This window comes from Phoenix dactylifera, chromosome 2 (assembly GCF_051530095.1).
Source record: "Phoenix dactylifera cultivar Ajwa chromosome 2, Ajwa_hap1_PhDact_Kaust_v1.1, whole genome shotgun sequence".
Lineage (NCBI taxonomy): Eukaryota > Viridiplantae > Streptophyta > Magnoliopsida > Arecales > Arecaceae > Phoenix > Phoenix dactylifera.
Genome location: NC_143191.1, coordinates 41,444,990 through 41,462,036, shown reverse-complemented (window position 1 = coordinate 41,462,036; position 17,047 = coordinate 41,444,990). Strand labels below are relative to the sequence as shown.

Here is a 17,047-nt window from a genome sequence, read left to right as displayed (position 1 = left end):
TCTATTTGAGCATGTACTGCCAGTAATTTTACCATCCGAACCAGGTGGGACCCACCAAGCTCATGGATAGCTAGCTTCTGCCTATGTCCACGAAGCTCAGGAGAAGGGTTGAATTTGCATAGGATATATCCAACCTATGTGCAAACTTAGATTATATGCACCAAATCCAAACCTGAATCCTGTTTACTGACGCTGTACATTATAAGGTGTGAAGTTTGGTCGTGTTTTGGATTGTTATGAAGCATATGTTGGGTTTTGATTATGACATAAGGTGCAGAGGCAAGGGTGGAGGGCTTATCATGGGAAGGGGAAGGTTACATTCAGCTGCCATCATTTTAAGCATTGCACCAGCTGCTCACCGGCATCCGGTTGCCACCTTCATCATAAGAGAAAGGAGCCTTACAACAGTTGAGAGAGGCGAGGAAAACAGGATAGGACTAGTTTCTTAATTGAGATACATTAATAATAAAAACTATCAAGAATTCCCTGCAAAAAAGAATATATTATAAATAGACACACACATGTATCTACCGGTGTCATAATAGTCTATGTCGAAGCTCGATCTGATAAGATTTTGAATCTCACTTTGCATTGCTATGAAACTCAATAGTTAACTGAACTTTATCTCCTAAATGCAAACTCCCAAGTTTTGAGTTGATGCTGATTTAGTTAGTGGCCTAAAGTTCTGTTTGGATATTTCTCTAGAATTGAGCTAAAAATCGTGTAATGATTGACCCATCTAGCTTGTATTTTTTAATAGCTTATCCAAATTAAACTCAGATTCTAATCTTAGATTGTATGGAAAAAAAAAGATCTATGTAATTTTTTTTTATGGTTGATATACAATCATATCTAAATGGACGGCCTAATTCATAAATTTTATAGAATTTTCAATCTAACTGTAATAACCCAGGACTTTACCCAAAATGACTAGCTGAAAGGTATTATTTGAGTTCCTTGATCCTATATAAGTACTTAAAATCTACCTAGCAAATAACCAATGTGGGACTAAATATACACTCGCACGGTCCTTACATACTTTCCCTATTCAGGCCTTGACGTTATCGTCAGGCTAAGGTTTCAAATCAATTCAAATTTAATCTCAAACATCACGATCGGCTCGTGGTTAGCTCCATTAAATCTGTGCTGGAGTGTCCCCTAGTCCACATAGGTTATAGGTTGGGTCGGCTCTGATACCATTTGTAACAACTTAGGACCTCACTCAAATTTGCTAGCCGGAATGTATTATTTGGGTTCCTAGATCCTATATAAGTACCCAAGATCTATCCAGCAAAAAATCAATGTGGGATCTCACCCAAAATAGCTAGCCAGAAGGTATTATTTAGGTTATTTGATCCTATATAAATACTTAAAATATATCCAGCGAATAATCAATATGCGACTAAACACACGCCCCTGTCCTTACACTAACTCTACAGGAATATTCTAGCAGCCCGGACCCGACCCTCGTGTAGTCTTTTGGCCACCCTCTTTGGACACAGATGGTCGTGATTCAAAAAGAATGCTTGCGTGGCAACCAACTGGGCTACTCTCTATGGCCGTTCTATAAGGGTCGCCCGCCGGAGCAATACCCTCAGCGATCTTTTCGCTAAATCGAGACGGTTCACAAGATGCAACAACTTTCACGACCAAGCTTCCGAACACCAACCCGATTCCCCTCGTTTAACCGCAAAATCTCGAATCCTGGCTCGATTCCCCGACAAGGTTTCACGGGCATTCCGAGAGCAAGGCGGGGAGATGGCAGGAACCCCGAAAGGGGGAGCAAACCCAGCTCTTGTACGCTCTAATTTCCCTCCTTTTCCGCCTCACTTCGACAAAATCATGTTTTCCTTAAAAAGGAGTTTTCTTTCGTTTATTTCTTTGAATTGGTGTCAATTATCTATTTAAGTTCTTCATTGTGGTGATCGGAAGATTGCTCTATTCTCTTATTATTCTTTCTTTGGTCCAATTATCTATCTACGTCTTTTATTTTTTATCCTTCTATGGTTGTGTCATTGGTTTCATCTTTTATATTGTCACTAATGTTCAATTTTTTTGTTCAATTTCTTTTTTTCCCTGTGCCTTTCTATGATATAATAATTCGTCTTTGGTTCCTTCGTATTTGTTGTTACAACAACATGATTCATTATGGGAATTTCGTTCAATTTTAACTAGTCTGTCTTCTGATTTTGTTTTCCCTCATCAAGGGTGAATGAATTGGTATGAATTTTTCTATACTCTTTGATGCGTTCTTCTCTGTTTTTAACGAAGTCTACTGATATTATTTCTTCAAATAGATGATATTTGTTAAAGCATTCTGTTTTGCTAACCTTGTGACTGTGTGCACGCAAACTGTTTGTAATTTTTGTTCTTAGATTTGTTTCCTTTTTCTTTAAAGTTTTTGATGCCATGCTTATCCTTAAATTTCTAAATTTTGTTGCAACAGCTCAAGAGATTGAGAGTAGCATTTACATGATGCTTACCATTCATCGATGGGAGTCACTGAATCACATGGACTACAAATTGGCTAAACTTAGAAAGGTTCATGGAAAACTAGCTTTGAAATTTCTAAATTGGATCATCCGGCACCAGGGCTTTGATCAGATTACTCACATATATGGTATCACAGTCCATATACTTGTTCGGGCTCGGATGTTTGAGCCTGCAAAGTCCATATTGAAACATCTTTCTCAGATGGGTATTCCATGTTGTTCCCTTTTTCATTCGCTTATGCATACTTACCGCCGTTGCAATTCCAATCCTTCAGTTTTTGATCTTTTGATTAAGGTTTACATTAAAGAAGGGCTGCTCAAGGATGCTATGAAGACATATCGGTTGATGGGGTCCCAAGGATTTGGGGCTTCAGTTTATTCTTGCAACGCCATTCTTGCAACTCTTGCAAGGGAGGAGGGAATGCCTTCAGTTTGGTTGTTCTTCAAGGAGATGCTAACAAGGAAGATCTGTCCCGATGTCAGCACTTTCAATATAGTACTGAATTCTCTTTGTGTTGGCGGAAAGCTTGGGAAAGCTAATTGTCTTTTTAAAAAGATGGAAAAGGCTGGCTATTCACCGAATATTGTAACATATAATACACTGCTTGATTGGCATTGCAAGAAGGGAAGGTTTAAGGCTGCTCTTAAGGTGTTGGACTGCATGGAGAGAAAAGGCATCAAGGCAGATGTCTACACATATAACATACTTATCGACAACTTATGTAAAATAAATAGGAGTGCCAGAGCTTATTTATTATTAAAAAGGATGGAAGAGAATAAAGTATCTCCCACTGAAAGCACATACAATACTCTCATTAGTGGCTTCTGTAAAGAAGGGAAGATTAATGTCGCTACTCGTATTTTCGATGACATGCTAAATCTTAGTCTTTCTCCAAGTTGTATTACTTACAATACATTGATCAATGGGCACTGTCAAAATGGAAATACTGATGAAGCCTTGAGGATTTTATCTGAAATGGTTGCTGCAGGGGTAATGCCTAATGAGATTACTTATGGGACTTTATTGAATGGTTATTGCAAGGCTTCAGAGCTGGATGCTGCGATAGATCTTCTCGAAAAGGTGAGGTCGGAGGGTCTTGATGTCAACTGTATAATGTACACAATCTTAATACATGGGTTTTGCAAAGAGGGACAGCTTAATAGGGCTTTACAATTTCTTTATGGTATGCTTGAGGCTGGGGTTAGCCTTGACGTTGTCACATATTCTGTACTTATAAATGGTTTGAGCAAAATGGGTGAGTTAAGCCAAACAAAGAAGATTCTAGCGAACATGCACAAAACTGGAGTTCTACCTAATAACATATTATATGCAACATTAATTTGTCATTGTTGCAAGGATGGAGATGTCATGGAAGCAATGAACTTGTATGCTGAGATGTGTCGTGTGGGTCAATACGCTGATCGGATCACCTGTCACAAATTGATTTATGCTCTTTGTAGGAGGGGACAGTTGAGAGAAGCAGAGCAGTTCATGGAACATATGACCAGGATGAAGGTTTCTCCTGATTCCATCAGCTTCAATTGTATAATAAATGGTTATGGCTGTCGAGGTGATGCACTAGGAGCATTTTTCATTTATGATGAAATGATTAGACGGGGTCATCTTCCAAATAATATTACATATGGAAGTTTACTTAAAGGGTTATGTAGGGGAGGAAACTTGAGTGAGGCAAAGAAGTTTTTGACTCAACTTCATGATATTCCTTTTGCTGTTGATAATCTTACCTATAACACACTGCTTGTAGAGATTTGCAAGTCTGGAAACTTAGGGGATGCTCTGAGTTTATGTGATAAAATGATTGATAACAACATGATACCTGATAATTACACTTACACAATTCTTCTCAGTGGCTTTTGCAGGAAAGGGAAGATTATTCCGGCAGTTCTTCTCTCTCAAAAGATGTGGGAGAAAGCATTGTTTCCTAATCATGTCGCTTATACTTCTTTGATCCATGGTTTAGCAAGAGAAGGCCAACTAAATGCTTCTGCGTACCTGTTTGAAGAGATGATGAATAAAGAAAGACTATACCCTGACACTGCTGCTTTTAATGCTATGATTGATGGGTACTCAAGAGCAGGAATGATACAAAAAGTGGATGAGTTGGTTACAGTGATGCAGGAAAAAGGTCTGAATCCAAATCTAGCTACTTATAACATTCTAATGCATGGATATGTCAGAAAATGCCATCTACTAAGATCATTTAACCTGTACAAGACAATGTTAAGGATGGGTTTTTTGCCTGATAATCGCACATACCATTCCTTAATTCTTGGACTTTGCAAGTCTGATATGATGGATATTGGGGTGAAATTTTTGGAGAAGATGATGTCAAGGGGTGTTATTCCTGATGACTTGACCTTCAATATGCTTATTACTAAGTACAGTGAGAAAAGTCAGATGACCAATGCTTTCAAACTTGTTAATTCTATGAAACGTTTGCAAATGTCACCCAGCAGGGCCACCTATGATGCTATTATAAGTGGATTAAATAGAAAAGGTTTTCTGCAACAATCATATGTCGTGTTGCATGAAATGATGGAAAAAGGGATTTCTCCAAAACATACACATTATATTACATTGATTAACGGGAAATGCAGGGTTGGTGATATATGGGGGGCATTCAGACTGAAAGATGAGATGGAAGAGTTGGAGTTAGTGCCCAGTGAAGTTGCTGAGAGCACAATTGTTAGAGGCTTGTGTAAGTGTGGAAAGCTTGAAGAAGCAATGCTGGTATTTGATGGCATGCTTCGGACAGGTGTGATGCCAACAATTGCTACTTTCACTACTCTTATGCATGGGCTTAGCAAAGAATCTATGCTTGCTGATGCTTTGTTTTTAAAGGATGTGATGGAACAATGTGGTCTGAAGCTAGATGTTGTTACCTACAATGTTCTTATCACGGGATTATGCACCAATGGTCATCTTGCTGATGCCTGGAAATTGTACATGGAGATGAAGGATAAGGGCCTTTGGCCTAATATCACAACTTACACTGTGCTCATCGATTCTGTTTATAAGGAAAATAAACTTACTGAGGGAGAAACACTTTTGAAGGATATACTAGACCGAGGCTTAATATCTTCCCAAAAAAATATCAGTAATTTGCATGAGGGTTTGGCAAATGCAATGAGAAGATTGAATAATTTAAGGCATTGTCGGAAAAGAATTAATACAATGAAATAAGGTGGGGAGCAACATTTATTGCATCATTGCAGTTGTTTGTTTCTTACATGTTGCAATTCTATAAAGGCCAGGAATATTCAGAGATGTTAAACTCAAGGTTTGTGATCTGTAACCCTTAGAGCTTGGTCTTTGTTTTTCCCCTATCATCATATCATTCTTATTCTTCTTCTTTTGGTCAGCCTACTTTTTGTTTTTTCCATGTCTTTATCATATGGAATGCATCTTTCTTCATCTTTCTTTATAGGAAAATTGAAGAAACTTTAGCAAACACTATCTCCACTATTGAATGCATTTAGTGCTTTAGTTTCTCCTTTATGTTGAAGCATGTGAACTAAAGCCCTTTTTCGCTTCCAGACTAAAGTGAAGAGAAGACACAAAAATCTGAACTAATACTCTTTGTCACTGCTGATGATTGCCTGGGTTCTTAAGAAGCAATATCTACAAACTGCAGAATAAGCTGGTCATTCTTGCATATACTTTTTTTATTGGTAATTAATTTTTTCTTAGCCTTTCTTACTTCAATTTTATTTGCTAGTATAATTTTGCTAAGCTTATTTAAGTTTGCCAATCACAGCCCATAGAAGAAGACAATTTTCGTCTGAGCATAAGGATTGCCTGCACATCACGCTTGCACTGTAAGTCAGTTTCTTGATATTGTTTTGGCTAGTGCGAAATTGCAAATTGATTATTTTGTGTTCCTTCACCAATGAGGACCCACTACATGATGCTTTCGACTCTTGACTTATTGATGACATGAGGTATGCCCCCACAACTCATCTTTTTGAGAAATACTGGGGTTGATTTGCCACCCCGCAGGATTGGACCTGGAACCTCTCCTAAGGAGAGAAAGGTGTCCATCAGCTAAGCTAACAGCTGTTGGGATATGCCACCACATCTCTTATTCTCATAGGGGTATTAATAATGATCTAGCATACTTATAACTGTTCCATTCTTTATGAGGTTTACTGTTCCTTTATACAATATTAAGTATTCTTTCCTTGTGTTTATACTCTTTTCAAACTTTTCTGTTTACTTGTAAATTGAATTACTAAGCCTGCTTATATCTGGAATTTTTACTTAAAGTGGAAAACTGCATTTGATGATAGGATATAAAACTGTATACACATCTTTGAAGTAATTAGAGCGAACACAACTATGAGAAGTTAGAAAAACCAAACATGCAAGTACTTTCATGCTGTTGTAGATGACACAAGCGTTTTTCTTTTGGCCATTCATGGCTGTCTTGTTTCTCTCATGGCAGTCATGTCACTACAAAGCAAAATGAGCAAAAAACCTCTCAAGAACAAGCCGCCTGATGTACTTCGTAGTTCATGCAGGAAAAAATTATAAGTTTAGGGAATGAAGTTGATTATTAGCCCTTAGAAGGGACATCCAACCATTCACTGGAGACTGGAGTATGTGAAAAGGTAGGCAAGGCTGCAAAGCGGACTAGAAGGTGGATGATGTTTATGCAGGAAAGCCGTCTTTGGGCTTTTTATTCACTTCCACAAGTTTTAGCTTTTTGTGCATGTAAGTTGTGGAAATGGGCAGCAAAATATGTAGTTGTTCAGAATGCTGCCAGAAATTCTCTTAATGAAATATTTATTAGATAAGTAAGTTAATCTCAAAATTGATCGCCAATGGAGAATAGGAAACTCTAAGTTCCTGAGATTTTTTTATCTCGGAATGAAAACCAGCATCCTGGAATTAAATTCCATGACCTTGAGTTTCATTTCCTGCACTACTTGATGGCAGTCAATGCATGTTAGACTCTAATATAGTAGTTTATTTTTTAGTAACTGGGTTAAGCCTTTTCCAATACACTTGAACTCTGCCAGATTATTAAATGCAGTTCTATCTTAGGACATGCCGTCTTAGTTTTGTTCTTTACATCGTTGTTTTATCTTTTATCAAATAATCATAATAGTGAAAAATAGAATGAATTGAAGCACAAAATTCATCAGGAGTAAGATCAATCTGAGAAGTGGCCACTGCAACAGCCATCCAGTCTTCATTTCTTAAAACAGCACTGATACATTTCCAAACTTGAGCTACCAAAAAACCATTCTCTACAACCATCTATAAATGGTGAGATCATGTTCTCTGTGTCCTACCTTATGTGGATTGACCAAGAACACATATTATTGGAATATAGGAATCCTCTATCAATTTTCTAGAGCAATACATGCTCCATTATGCTGAATGTTAAACAGGTGGCAAGCAGGTGCTTACCAGTTGTAATTGTTCCTCTAGTGCCTGCTTCCTGCAGATGTTGGTAGCTTGTGAATTTTGTGGTATGAACACCTGTCACCCAATTCCCACAGACCATATACGAAGTCTACATTATGAGAGATTGATTTGGATGGTATCGGTGATATCAGCTTCATGTCTAACTTCTCTGTTAAAGCAGGTTGCATGCAACAATTATATGAACCAGATTATTTGAAATTGACACCTACTATATTTCTTTCAAGTTCTTTGATTTGATGCATCTGTCATACCAGGTGGTGGTTTGCTTTTGCCATGCATTTCACTGCAGACACCAATCTTGTGAATTTTGAGAGCTGCTGCAAGGGGGTCATTTTTATTGAGAATTTTAGATGAGACCACAGGGCATGCATAGTCATGTGAGTCTGACTTCAGTGGGAGATCTTTGTATCTCATTAGGTGAGCAGAGCTAAGTGAGTTCAGGACATTGACACGGTGATGGTGAAGCAACATTTGTTTGTTGAAGGGACCTAGAAGTCTTCCATATGCTGGCAACCTCCGAAGGATATTTTGTTAGGGAATCTGGACATGGAGCTAGTTAGGGACCTGCTGTCGATATGCCTTCAAGACTAAGTTCAATTTCTAATTGCATACTTGGAAAGGCTAGATCATTACAACCTTACAGCTTCTTCTGAAATAAGTTATCATCAATACTACTAATTTATGATATAAGTTTGAGATTTGGTTTTCATAAAAATGTTTTCAGTTTGGTGGTTGTTTGTTTACTGTTTCCCTGAGATCATGTTGTATTGAAATTTCAAGTACCTAATTCACATGGAAATGAATATTAATGCATCGCTATATCAATTCATTGACTGATGATTTATTTGGAATTCGATTTTTTTTTTTAAACTGTAGATTGATAAATATGTTAATATTTTTGGTTGATTCAATTTCTTTCCCGTTAGATAGAATCAGGAGGGATGCATCAACTGAAGAAGAGAGTGCAGGGGGATAATCAGCTTTAGATATTTGTAAATTCGATGTTTGAAATGATAAATAAAAGTGAGGTGATATTGTGGGTAAGTGGGATAGAGCTTTCAAGCTGATAAGATGCTTCTTTCTACTTTTTTGATTGATGGGATCTCTTTAGGAGACAGAACTACAAAAAGATGATATGGGGCAATGGGACAGGTTCTGCTCCTTGTGAGCAATCAAATGAATGAAATATAGCTCTAAACATACTCTCAAAAAAGGCTTAAAATAACGATGTCACAACTCTACACATTTGGTAGAACATAGGTCCATGTAAATGTATGATCAATCTATGTTTTGAACTTTTATAATTCACTAAATGTATGATCGATTTGTCTAACAACAAACTAAGATGCACAAGCATGTCTCTATTGCTCCAATTTTTCCTTCTCTTTCTTTTTTTCTCCGTGTTTGTGCATGCTCGTTTGTGGTTGGACTGGTCCACCGCTAAACTGGGAACTTGATCCAACCAATAATTATTTTTTTCCCCCTCTTCTAGCTGACTCATATTTTATCCTACTTCTCTTTTATCGCACCGTGCAATTTGACATCATTCCTCACTACTTACCAATTACCAGTCTCCAAGACCTGTTTGGCTTCTTGCTAACTCTTGTGAGACATATTTACACTGGTATGAAGGGAATGTACCAAAGGCTGTGTTGCTCTTCCAGTTTCTAAGGTTTTTGTAATATCAAAAATCCATCCAAAGGTTTGTATTGGGATTAAACGTGCTTTGAGAAGCCATTGGTCGCATATAAAGTTCCTTGGATCCTTCAGCAGCTGGTGTGGCACCTCAAAATTCTACCTGCTCTCCATCCGCTTCACAGGATTCCCTCTTGCCATGGGAACGGAGGGATTTTTTGTGACTCATACAGGCACCCTTTAGCATCTGAATTCTTAATCTTTTTGACAATATATAAAAAAATAAATTTTGTGAAAACAATATTTAATTGCTTTCTTTGATCCCAAAGATGATCGCAATCTATAAGTTCTGAATGAAAAAAGAGTTACCTTTTTTTTCGATCAGTTTTTTTTCCCAATTATATCTGTATATTAATAAAAAATTAGTACTGGACATGTGCAATATATGTGTCTTGCCAAAGATTGTAAAAATGGCTGCGCGCGCTCTCTATAACACCATCCTAAAAGATAAACTACATGGAATCTTCTTTTACAAAACAAAAATATCATTTTATTAATATAGTATTTAAAGGTTTTATTTCTTAAGAGTTTTTTTTGTGTCCAATTTTAAGGATTTATTTGCTTCGTGACTAGAATCGAAATTGAAATTAGAATTGGAATGAAAATCAGAATGGCTATATTTCTCAAAATATTTAGTTCATAACTGAGATTCGGATGCTAGTTAAATTTTTAGAAATCAATTAACTAGAGAGATATTTTTGAAAAATTATTTTTTAAAATAAAATTATAGCAAAATGGGATTCAAATGTTGGGGGAAAAGTTGAGATTGAGTTTTGGAAGAATTAGGGCATATATTCCTATTTCTTTCTGGAATAGAAAATGGGCTTCTTCTAATCAAATAGATAGAGTAGAAGTCATTTATTTTCATTCCTATTTGAAAGCCCAGATTTTTTTGATCAAACTATTTTTGTTATGTATTGGTAGAAATAGGTCGACCGACGTTAACAGCCCAATCCATCAAATCACGGAATCGTCCCCGCCGTCAAGTGCCGTCCCCAGCGCGCTAGCGAGGCGTCCCGTTCCGTTCCGTCAGCCGCATCCCAGCCCTGCTCATCTCAGTCCACCCACCCTAACGGAATCCCCACCTCCGGCGCCGTTACGTATGACGGCGACAGCGGTGCCCGCCCGCCTCGCAGCTCACACGCACGCACGTATAGTGTACGCCGATCCGAATTTTTAAAATATAAAAATACCGCTTAAAATAGTAAATAACAAATCGCCCACTCTTGCTCGCCTCCTTTCTCTTTCACATTTTGTTTTCTGCGCTCGGCCCAGTCCCCTTTCTCGCTCTTCCTTTCCTCGCGGTTTCTTGGAAGAATTCATGTCGGTAAGGGCCGACGTCTCCCCCTTTTTCTTGCTATTTTGGTGAAAATTTTGAATTCCTCGTGGTCTCTTTGCTATTGTCGGGTGATCCGGTTGCTTGGGAGGGCTTTGACCCCTCGTTTGGTTGAACTGATCCCGTAGGGTTTTGGGAATCGATGCGTGAGCTTTCTGTGCTGTTGATGGTTCTGGATTTATTATACGATGTAAAATCGATGCGGTGTCGTGCTTTTCCCCTGTTTTCTTTCGTTTCGGGGGTTGATTTCGATGATGGGTTGGTCTGCTAGGGCTTCATTTTATACTATTTGGGAAGTGACGATTTTGTTTCCTTGATTAATCGTTTTCAGTTTCTTTAGTCGATTGGATATTGGTGGATGTTTGGTGGTAAAGTAGTTAGGGTTTACTGTTTCTTTCGTATGGGCTTCCTTTGAGGATTTGTTCTGTTAATTAGTTTAGATGCTATAGAAATATTTCTTTTTGCATAGTATCTTTATTGGGAGCTTTCTGAAACGTCATTCTAGGTTCGTATTGTGCTTTTGTATACCATGTGTCTTGGAACCAAATTGATATATAAGTCACATTTGTTCTAGAACTTTCACAACAATTATGTTCTAATTACGTGGTACGTAGCATTGATTTGCTCTATGGATTTTTATTGTCAATTGATATTTCGTTATCAGTTGTTTTTTGTTTGAAAGATTCTTTTGTGTTTTGGCTGGGGTTTGTCTGAAACATGATAATCTTTGTGACCTACCATGAACATTTTTGTAAATTTGCAAATACTGCTTGAGATGGTTGAAAGTAACTGAACAGGTGCCTTAGATCTGTCAACAGAAATGCTTAATTATATGAAAACGTATTAAATTTTCAATTTCCAATGGTTGTCTTCGAGAATTCTTTTGTTTTTGAGAAATTACTGGGTAAACATTTATCATTAGCAAAGAGGGACTAGGTTTCCAAGAAGATGTCTGGGCTCTTACTGATGAAGTGACATCAGTCAATCTAGGTTAGGCATCACATACACACACACAGATATATATATATATATATATATATATATATATATATATATATATATATATATATATATATATATATATATATATATATATATATATATATATATGTGTGTGTGTGTGTATTGTTATCCTTGATGGGGTTGAAGTTGACAGCCATAACAAGTTCTTTTAGTTCCATCTGAAGAATGATCATGCATATTAACTTGATCAAAGAGTTATAGTGGTATATCTTGGGGTTTGGGCTCCAGAAGTTTTTATAATATGTTCTACTGAAACCTTTTTGTTTATTTATTTATTTATTTTTTAAATTGGATATACTTTGAAAGGGTTGAAGTTGACAGCCATAACCAGTTCTTTTAGTCCCATCCGGAGGAGAGATTGTGTATCTTAACTTGATCAAAGAGTTCTAGTAGTAGATCTTGGGGCCTAGGTTCCAGAAGTTTTTATAATATGTTCTGCTGAAACCTTTTTATTTTTTAATATTAATTGGATGTGGTGGACTAGGATTTTGTACCAGGGGATTTATGATGGGGCTGACGGTTCTTTTATCTTTGTGCTGCTGTTTATATGAGGAGGAGACAAATTGGAAGGAGATTAACAAGTCTAACATTATTTGTGACTAGAAGTTATAAATTATCCTAGTTCTAGAGCATGAACATTGTAAAGGTTTCTAATTTAATTGACTTACATGTATTACCATTTGAATTTGGCTGACTTAAGTCCATGATTGTGTTTGAGCCTAAAAAATTGTGCCATTTTCACAAATTTACCTTTTGGTTATGATGGCATGCAGAATTATCCTATATGGAGTTTTGATTATATTGCAAATAGATCAAGGCACAATTTGAGGAAGTTGACCCTTAAGTTATCAATCTTGGTTCTAGCTCAAGACCTGGGATGCAAATAAGAGAATGTTTATGCCAGATATTTTAACTTCCAATTAGGATATTCTTCTGTCTATGCTAATTTTGGAAACCAGACTAAACCTTTCTTCTTTTTTATTGGAAGTGTATGTAGGTAAGTCTTTTCTATCTGTGACTTTTTTTTAAAGTGTTTGTCATTTTCTGATTTTGTTTTGAGGATAACACAGGATTGCTATTTATCCAAATTACTTACAAATCATTAGCTTGATTTATGTTGGTAAACCATCTCCTGCAGATATTAACTATTTGTCAAAGTTCTTTACAATCTTATATCTACCATGTTGCTCAACAGCACTTGAACACTTCAGTTTCGAGGAAATTTGGAGTGTCGGCACTTCCTGGGCACTTGGATACAAACATGACCCTCTTGGATACCCTAAAATTGGAGTGTCCTGCTTACATTAGCTAGAGATGTAAGCTGCCATCGCAGTCTTTTTTTCTGAGTATCTTGTTAGGAAAAAACTAGTATTTTATGTTGACTCTTATTCATTCAAGTGTTAAATAATATAAGCTGATATGGTTAGACACAAGGTGTCATACGAGTACTCTTAACAATGGCCATATAAATTCTCAAGTGGCCACTTAATAGCTGCCTGGTGTTGGACCAGTTAAGTAGTTTTTGCTTGAGCATTTGTTACCGTTTATGTACCTAAGCAGCTGTCTGCTTCATTGTGTCACATATGAGTGGATTTGCATCATTTGCAACTGATCCTATTGCAAATCTAGTTATGCAGTGTTTGCTTTACTTTTTTGAAGCTAATATGGTTCTCTCATTTTATTTTTTTGTTATTTTTGGTTAATGTATATTCTTTAAGAGTTCCTGCCTAACTTTATATGCATCTTATGTAAGCATTCTGATTTAACAAGATACTTTTATTTGGTAGGAGAAACAATTGGCTATAGGCAAGATTTTTAGGTGTATATGTGGATATATGGGCTGAATGTATCTTTATGGTTTAAGATGTTACTGTAATCATGAGGCCTTGTTCCAACTATTTGGAGTCAGTTTTGTGAATCCTTATCCACAAAGTGTTGCTTTTAGGGCGACCTCTGCTGTTATATTCGCATAGGATGTCAAAACAAATACTTTTTCTTTGTAGCACCATAGCCATCTATCTCCTGGGTTTTTGCCTTTCTCCCAGTATCCATGCTTTTCTTTTACCATATTACCTCTTATTTTTGGGTGCTGAGCTCCGGGTGGGTGGCATCTAGGCAGCCAAACTTTACTGGTAGTCTCTGCATTGACTTACATGTTTCTTCGAATCATTTGATTTTTGGTTCGTAGGCATCTTGGATGCTGTAGATCATATAAGATGACATATACTCTGATGTACATATATCTGTGTGTGTTTGTCACTTCACAATCTCTTTTGCCTTTGTGCTGCAATTTAATCTATCTCACTCTGTGTTCCCCCATAGTTGTGTTGAAAATTGGAGGCTCAAACCTCTAGCAAGTTGGATGACCAAACAAGCCAAGTATTGTTTAACATTTGACCTAAAACAGTAATGTATATGTCATCACTTCTGTTATGTTTTATTTATGAGTTAAGCATAGATTTTTCAAATTACATTATATCTTGAAAGTATTCTGTGCTGTTGCGTAGCATGTAAAAAGGAATGTTCATTGCCTATGATTTAAAGCATAATAAAACATTAGTGGATTAAATACAGTACAATATCCAATCTGATTATATAAGATGGAAAGGATGGTTGGTTGACTTTGTTCCAAGTTGCCTAGCTACCTGGGTTATTATGTAATGTCAGGGTTATATGATAAGTCTATTATTGAGTCGCCTGGATGGTTTCAGATGATGCTAAACTGTAGGCAAAATACTCTCTGTCATGGCCATCCATACGCACAACGTCACAACTTTGATAGCACAAATGTTAGATGGACACTTGATTATTTTTCCCCTCACTTGATGAGTCATATAGACAGCCATTGTCAAGATCTTAGAATAACACTCTAGCTGTTTAGAAGAGACCACAAAACCTGGGCCCTCTCAATGTACTTCCCTTCCTGATCTAATCTATATTCTCCATCTATCCTTTAGAGAGACTAATAAAATTATATTATATGATTAGAAAATGAAAAGGCCAAAGGTATTGTGGTTCATAGTTATCATCTATTATGTTTAGTATTTCCTACATATGGTAAATTTTCAAATAAATTTATGTCTGACTAGCCACATAAGTTTCCTAGATGTATGAAGATAGTAGGCTGTTTGATAACCTTGGTCATATAAATTGATTTCTTTTTTCTAATGTTATGCAGTCAAACAGCAGTCTTCTGGGTACTTATATGATTATAACTTCAGAAGACTATATTATTTGGAAGTACTATCTTTTGGTTTTTGAAATTGAAGACTCTGACAGTTCAGGCCGTATATGCCATGTTTGGATGATACACTCAGTTGAAAAATCTGGAGAATGAGAAGTGGATCAAATGGTGGTTTTCTTATAAGGATGTTACTAAGGGTTTTGATGCCGGTAGCAGATCAGCACAGTTCCAGGACCGATTATAGTGACCATTAAACACAAGAACAAAGAGAAAAAATAAAAAAAACAAAAATAAATTGTGAAAAATAGTGTTCCAGGATGCTAAACCTTTGCAAGTGTCAGGATACAACAATTCTGGTCTGGAGAGTCCTGGGCCTAATCTCTATCTGGTCTAGTACCGTCAGAATGGACCAGGTCCTTCATCCTTGGATGTTACTCTATCAATCATAGGTGCCTCAGTAAATTCATAATAAAAAAACGAAGGGGCTGGAAGCATGGGAAATACCCGGGGCAAAGCCAACAAGTGACTAAAGGCAGATGGTGCTTCAAAAGCAGTTCTTAACATCATCATGGGTCTCTAGATAATAGACCTAAAAGGAATCAAGATTGTTATGTCTCTTTTCTTATTCACATTTTGTATATAGAGGGAAGAATCAATTCAAAGAAATTTCAATACAGGTCTCAAAAGTAAATAGAATGACAGTTATTCATGTAACAAGAGGATAGAAACAATCAGGGAAACAAGTTTTGCCGCTGAATAGCTAGGGGATTTGGGAAGAATCACAAATAGGGACTAAGATGGTCCATCCAATCTTAAAAACATATACAGAAGATTCAAGGCCTTCATGCAACTGCTTATAACAGAATCTACAATGCCTAGTATTCTGTTTTAAAGAAATTGGCTGCATGCTGCATTATTAGAAGAGAACATCACTCTGTCTATGGGTACTAAATCTACCTGTTTTAGTATTTAGGTTCTTCTATCTTGATACTGCTATCTATTGATGGAAAAGAAACTGAATGTAAATAATTTTTTCACTTGTCACACCTCTAAAAACATCTCCATTGTTGCTGATAATAGTGTTTTGGATTCCAGCAGGACAAGGGCCGGCCGTTACCAAAGTTTGGTGAGTGGGATGTTAATGACCCTGCTTCTGCAGAGGGATTCACTGTGATCTTCAATAAGGCCAGAGATGAGAGGAAGACTGGTGGCAGCACACGAGGGCCAGACTCTCCTGGAAAGGAGGAGACAGCCTTTAAACATGGACCTTATGCTACCAAGCCAAATGTGAATGCTGTAAGTTCTTTTTTTGTATTCTAGATGATGCATTCAGTTTTAAGCCATTTGATCTTTGATTGTCTGTGAATACTGACAATCGTAAGATCGGATGCAACATCCAAGCTTTTCTATTTTGTGTCATCCTAGTCATCTGTTATTTTCATCAGCTCCTCTGATTCTGCAGAAAAAATGGTTTTGCTGCATTCAAGCTAGTTCAGCAGAGTCTTGATTGTTCAAGGCTATGTGTTGGTTTTGCAATATTTTCTGAAGGATCAAAGCCTTAGCTCAGGAAGCAGGTTCTGTTTGATTTTTCTTTGGAGTAGTTTGGTCAAGGTGAGGTGGTGTGAGAGTAGTGACACAGGCTGAGGAGGATGGGAGAGCAAGGAATCGCCTTGTTGTGTATGTAGTTATATGAATGTATACTGGAGATATAATCAGAATCTGAGTTTCCCTATTCTTGTTATTTGATCATTTTACTGGTGTTTCTGCTGTTATCAATTATGTTGGAAATCATCAATACAAATAAGCTTGAGTGATGTTTCTGCTGCACTTGTTCCTGCTGGATGAGAAACGTTGATTTTTTT

General features: G+C 37.0%; 2 protein-coding genes across 10 annotated transcripts; both read left to right on the top strand.

The window, feature by feature from the left end:
• Positions 1–1,505: 1,505 nt before the first annotated feature.
• LOC120111144 (PPR superfamily protein) lies at positions 1,506–16,481 on the top strand. 8 transcript variants are annotated; one of them, XM_088716466.2, is made up of 8 exons: positions 1,506–1,797; positions 2,447–5,794; positions 6,052–6,185; positions 6,272–7,785; positions 7,951–8,107; positions 8,202–10,969; positions 13,197–13,317; positions 16,281–16,481. In XM_088716466.2, exons 1-2 carry the CDS (start codon positions 1,632–1,634, stop codon positions 5,695–5,697), a joined length of 3,417 nt encoding a protein of 1,138 aa, XP_088572592.2. In that variant the 5' UTR covers positions 1,506–1,631; the 3' UTR covers positions 5,698–5,794; positions 6,052–6,185; positions 6,272–7,785; positions 7,951–8,107; positions 8,202–10,969; positions 13,197–13,317; positions 16,281–16,481. The 8 variants fall into 8 exon arrangements, with proteins under 8 accessions (XP_088572592.2, XP_038983616.2, XP_088572590.2 ...); XM_039127688.3 differs by lacking the exon at positions 7,951–8,107 and having other exon boundaries at positions 6,272–6,332; XM_088716464.2 differs by having other exon boundaries at positions 7,951–10,969.
• Positions 10,859–17,012, top strand: LOC120103984 (protein NOI4-like). Of its 2 annotated transcripts, none has more exons than XM_039127703.3 (3): positions 10,859–10,969; positions 16,281–16,481; positions 16,648–17,012. In XM_039127703.3, exons 1-3 carry the CDS (start codon positions 10,964–10,966, stop codon positions 16,690–16,692), a joined length of 252 nt encoding a protein of 83 aa, XP_038983631.2. In that variant the 5' UTR covers positions 10,859–10,963; the 3' UTR covers positions 16,693–17,012. The 2 variants fall into 2 exon arrangements, with proteins under 2 accessions (XP_038983631.2, XP_088572594.2); XM_088716468.2 differs by having other exon boundaries at positions 10,861–10,969; positions 16,284–16,481.
• The last annotated feature ends 35 nt before the right edge of the window (positions 17,013–17,047 follow it).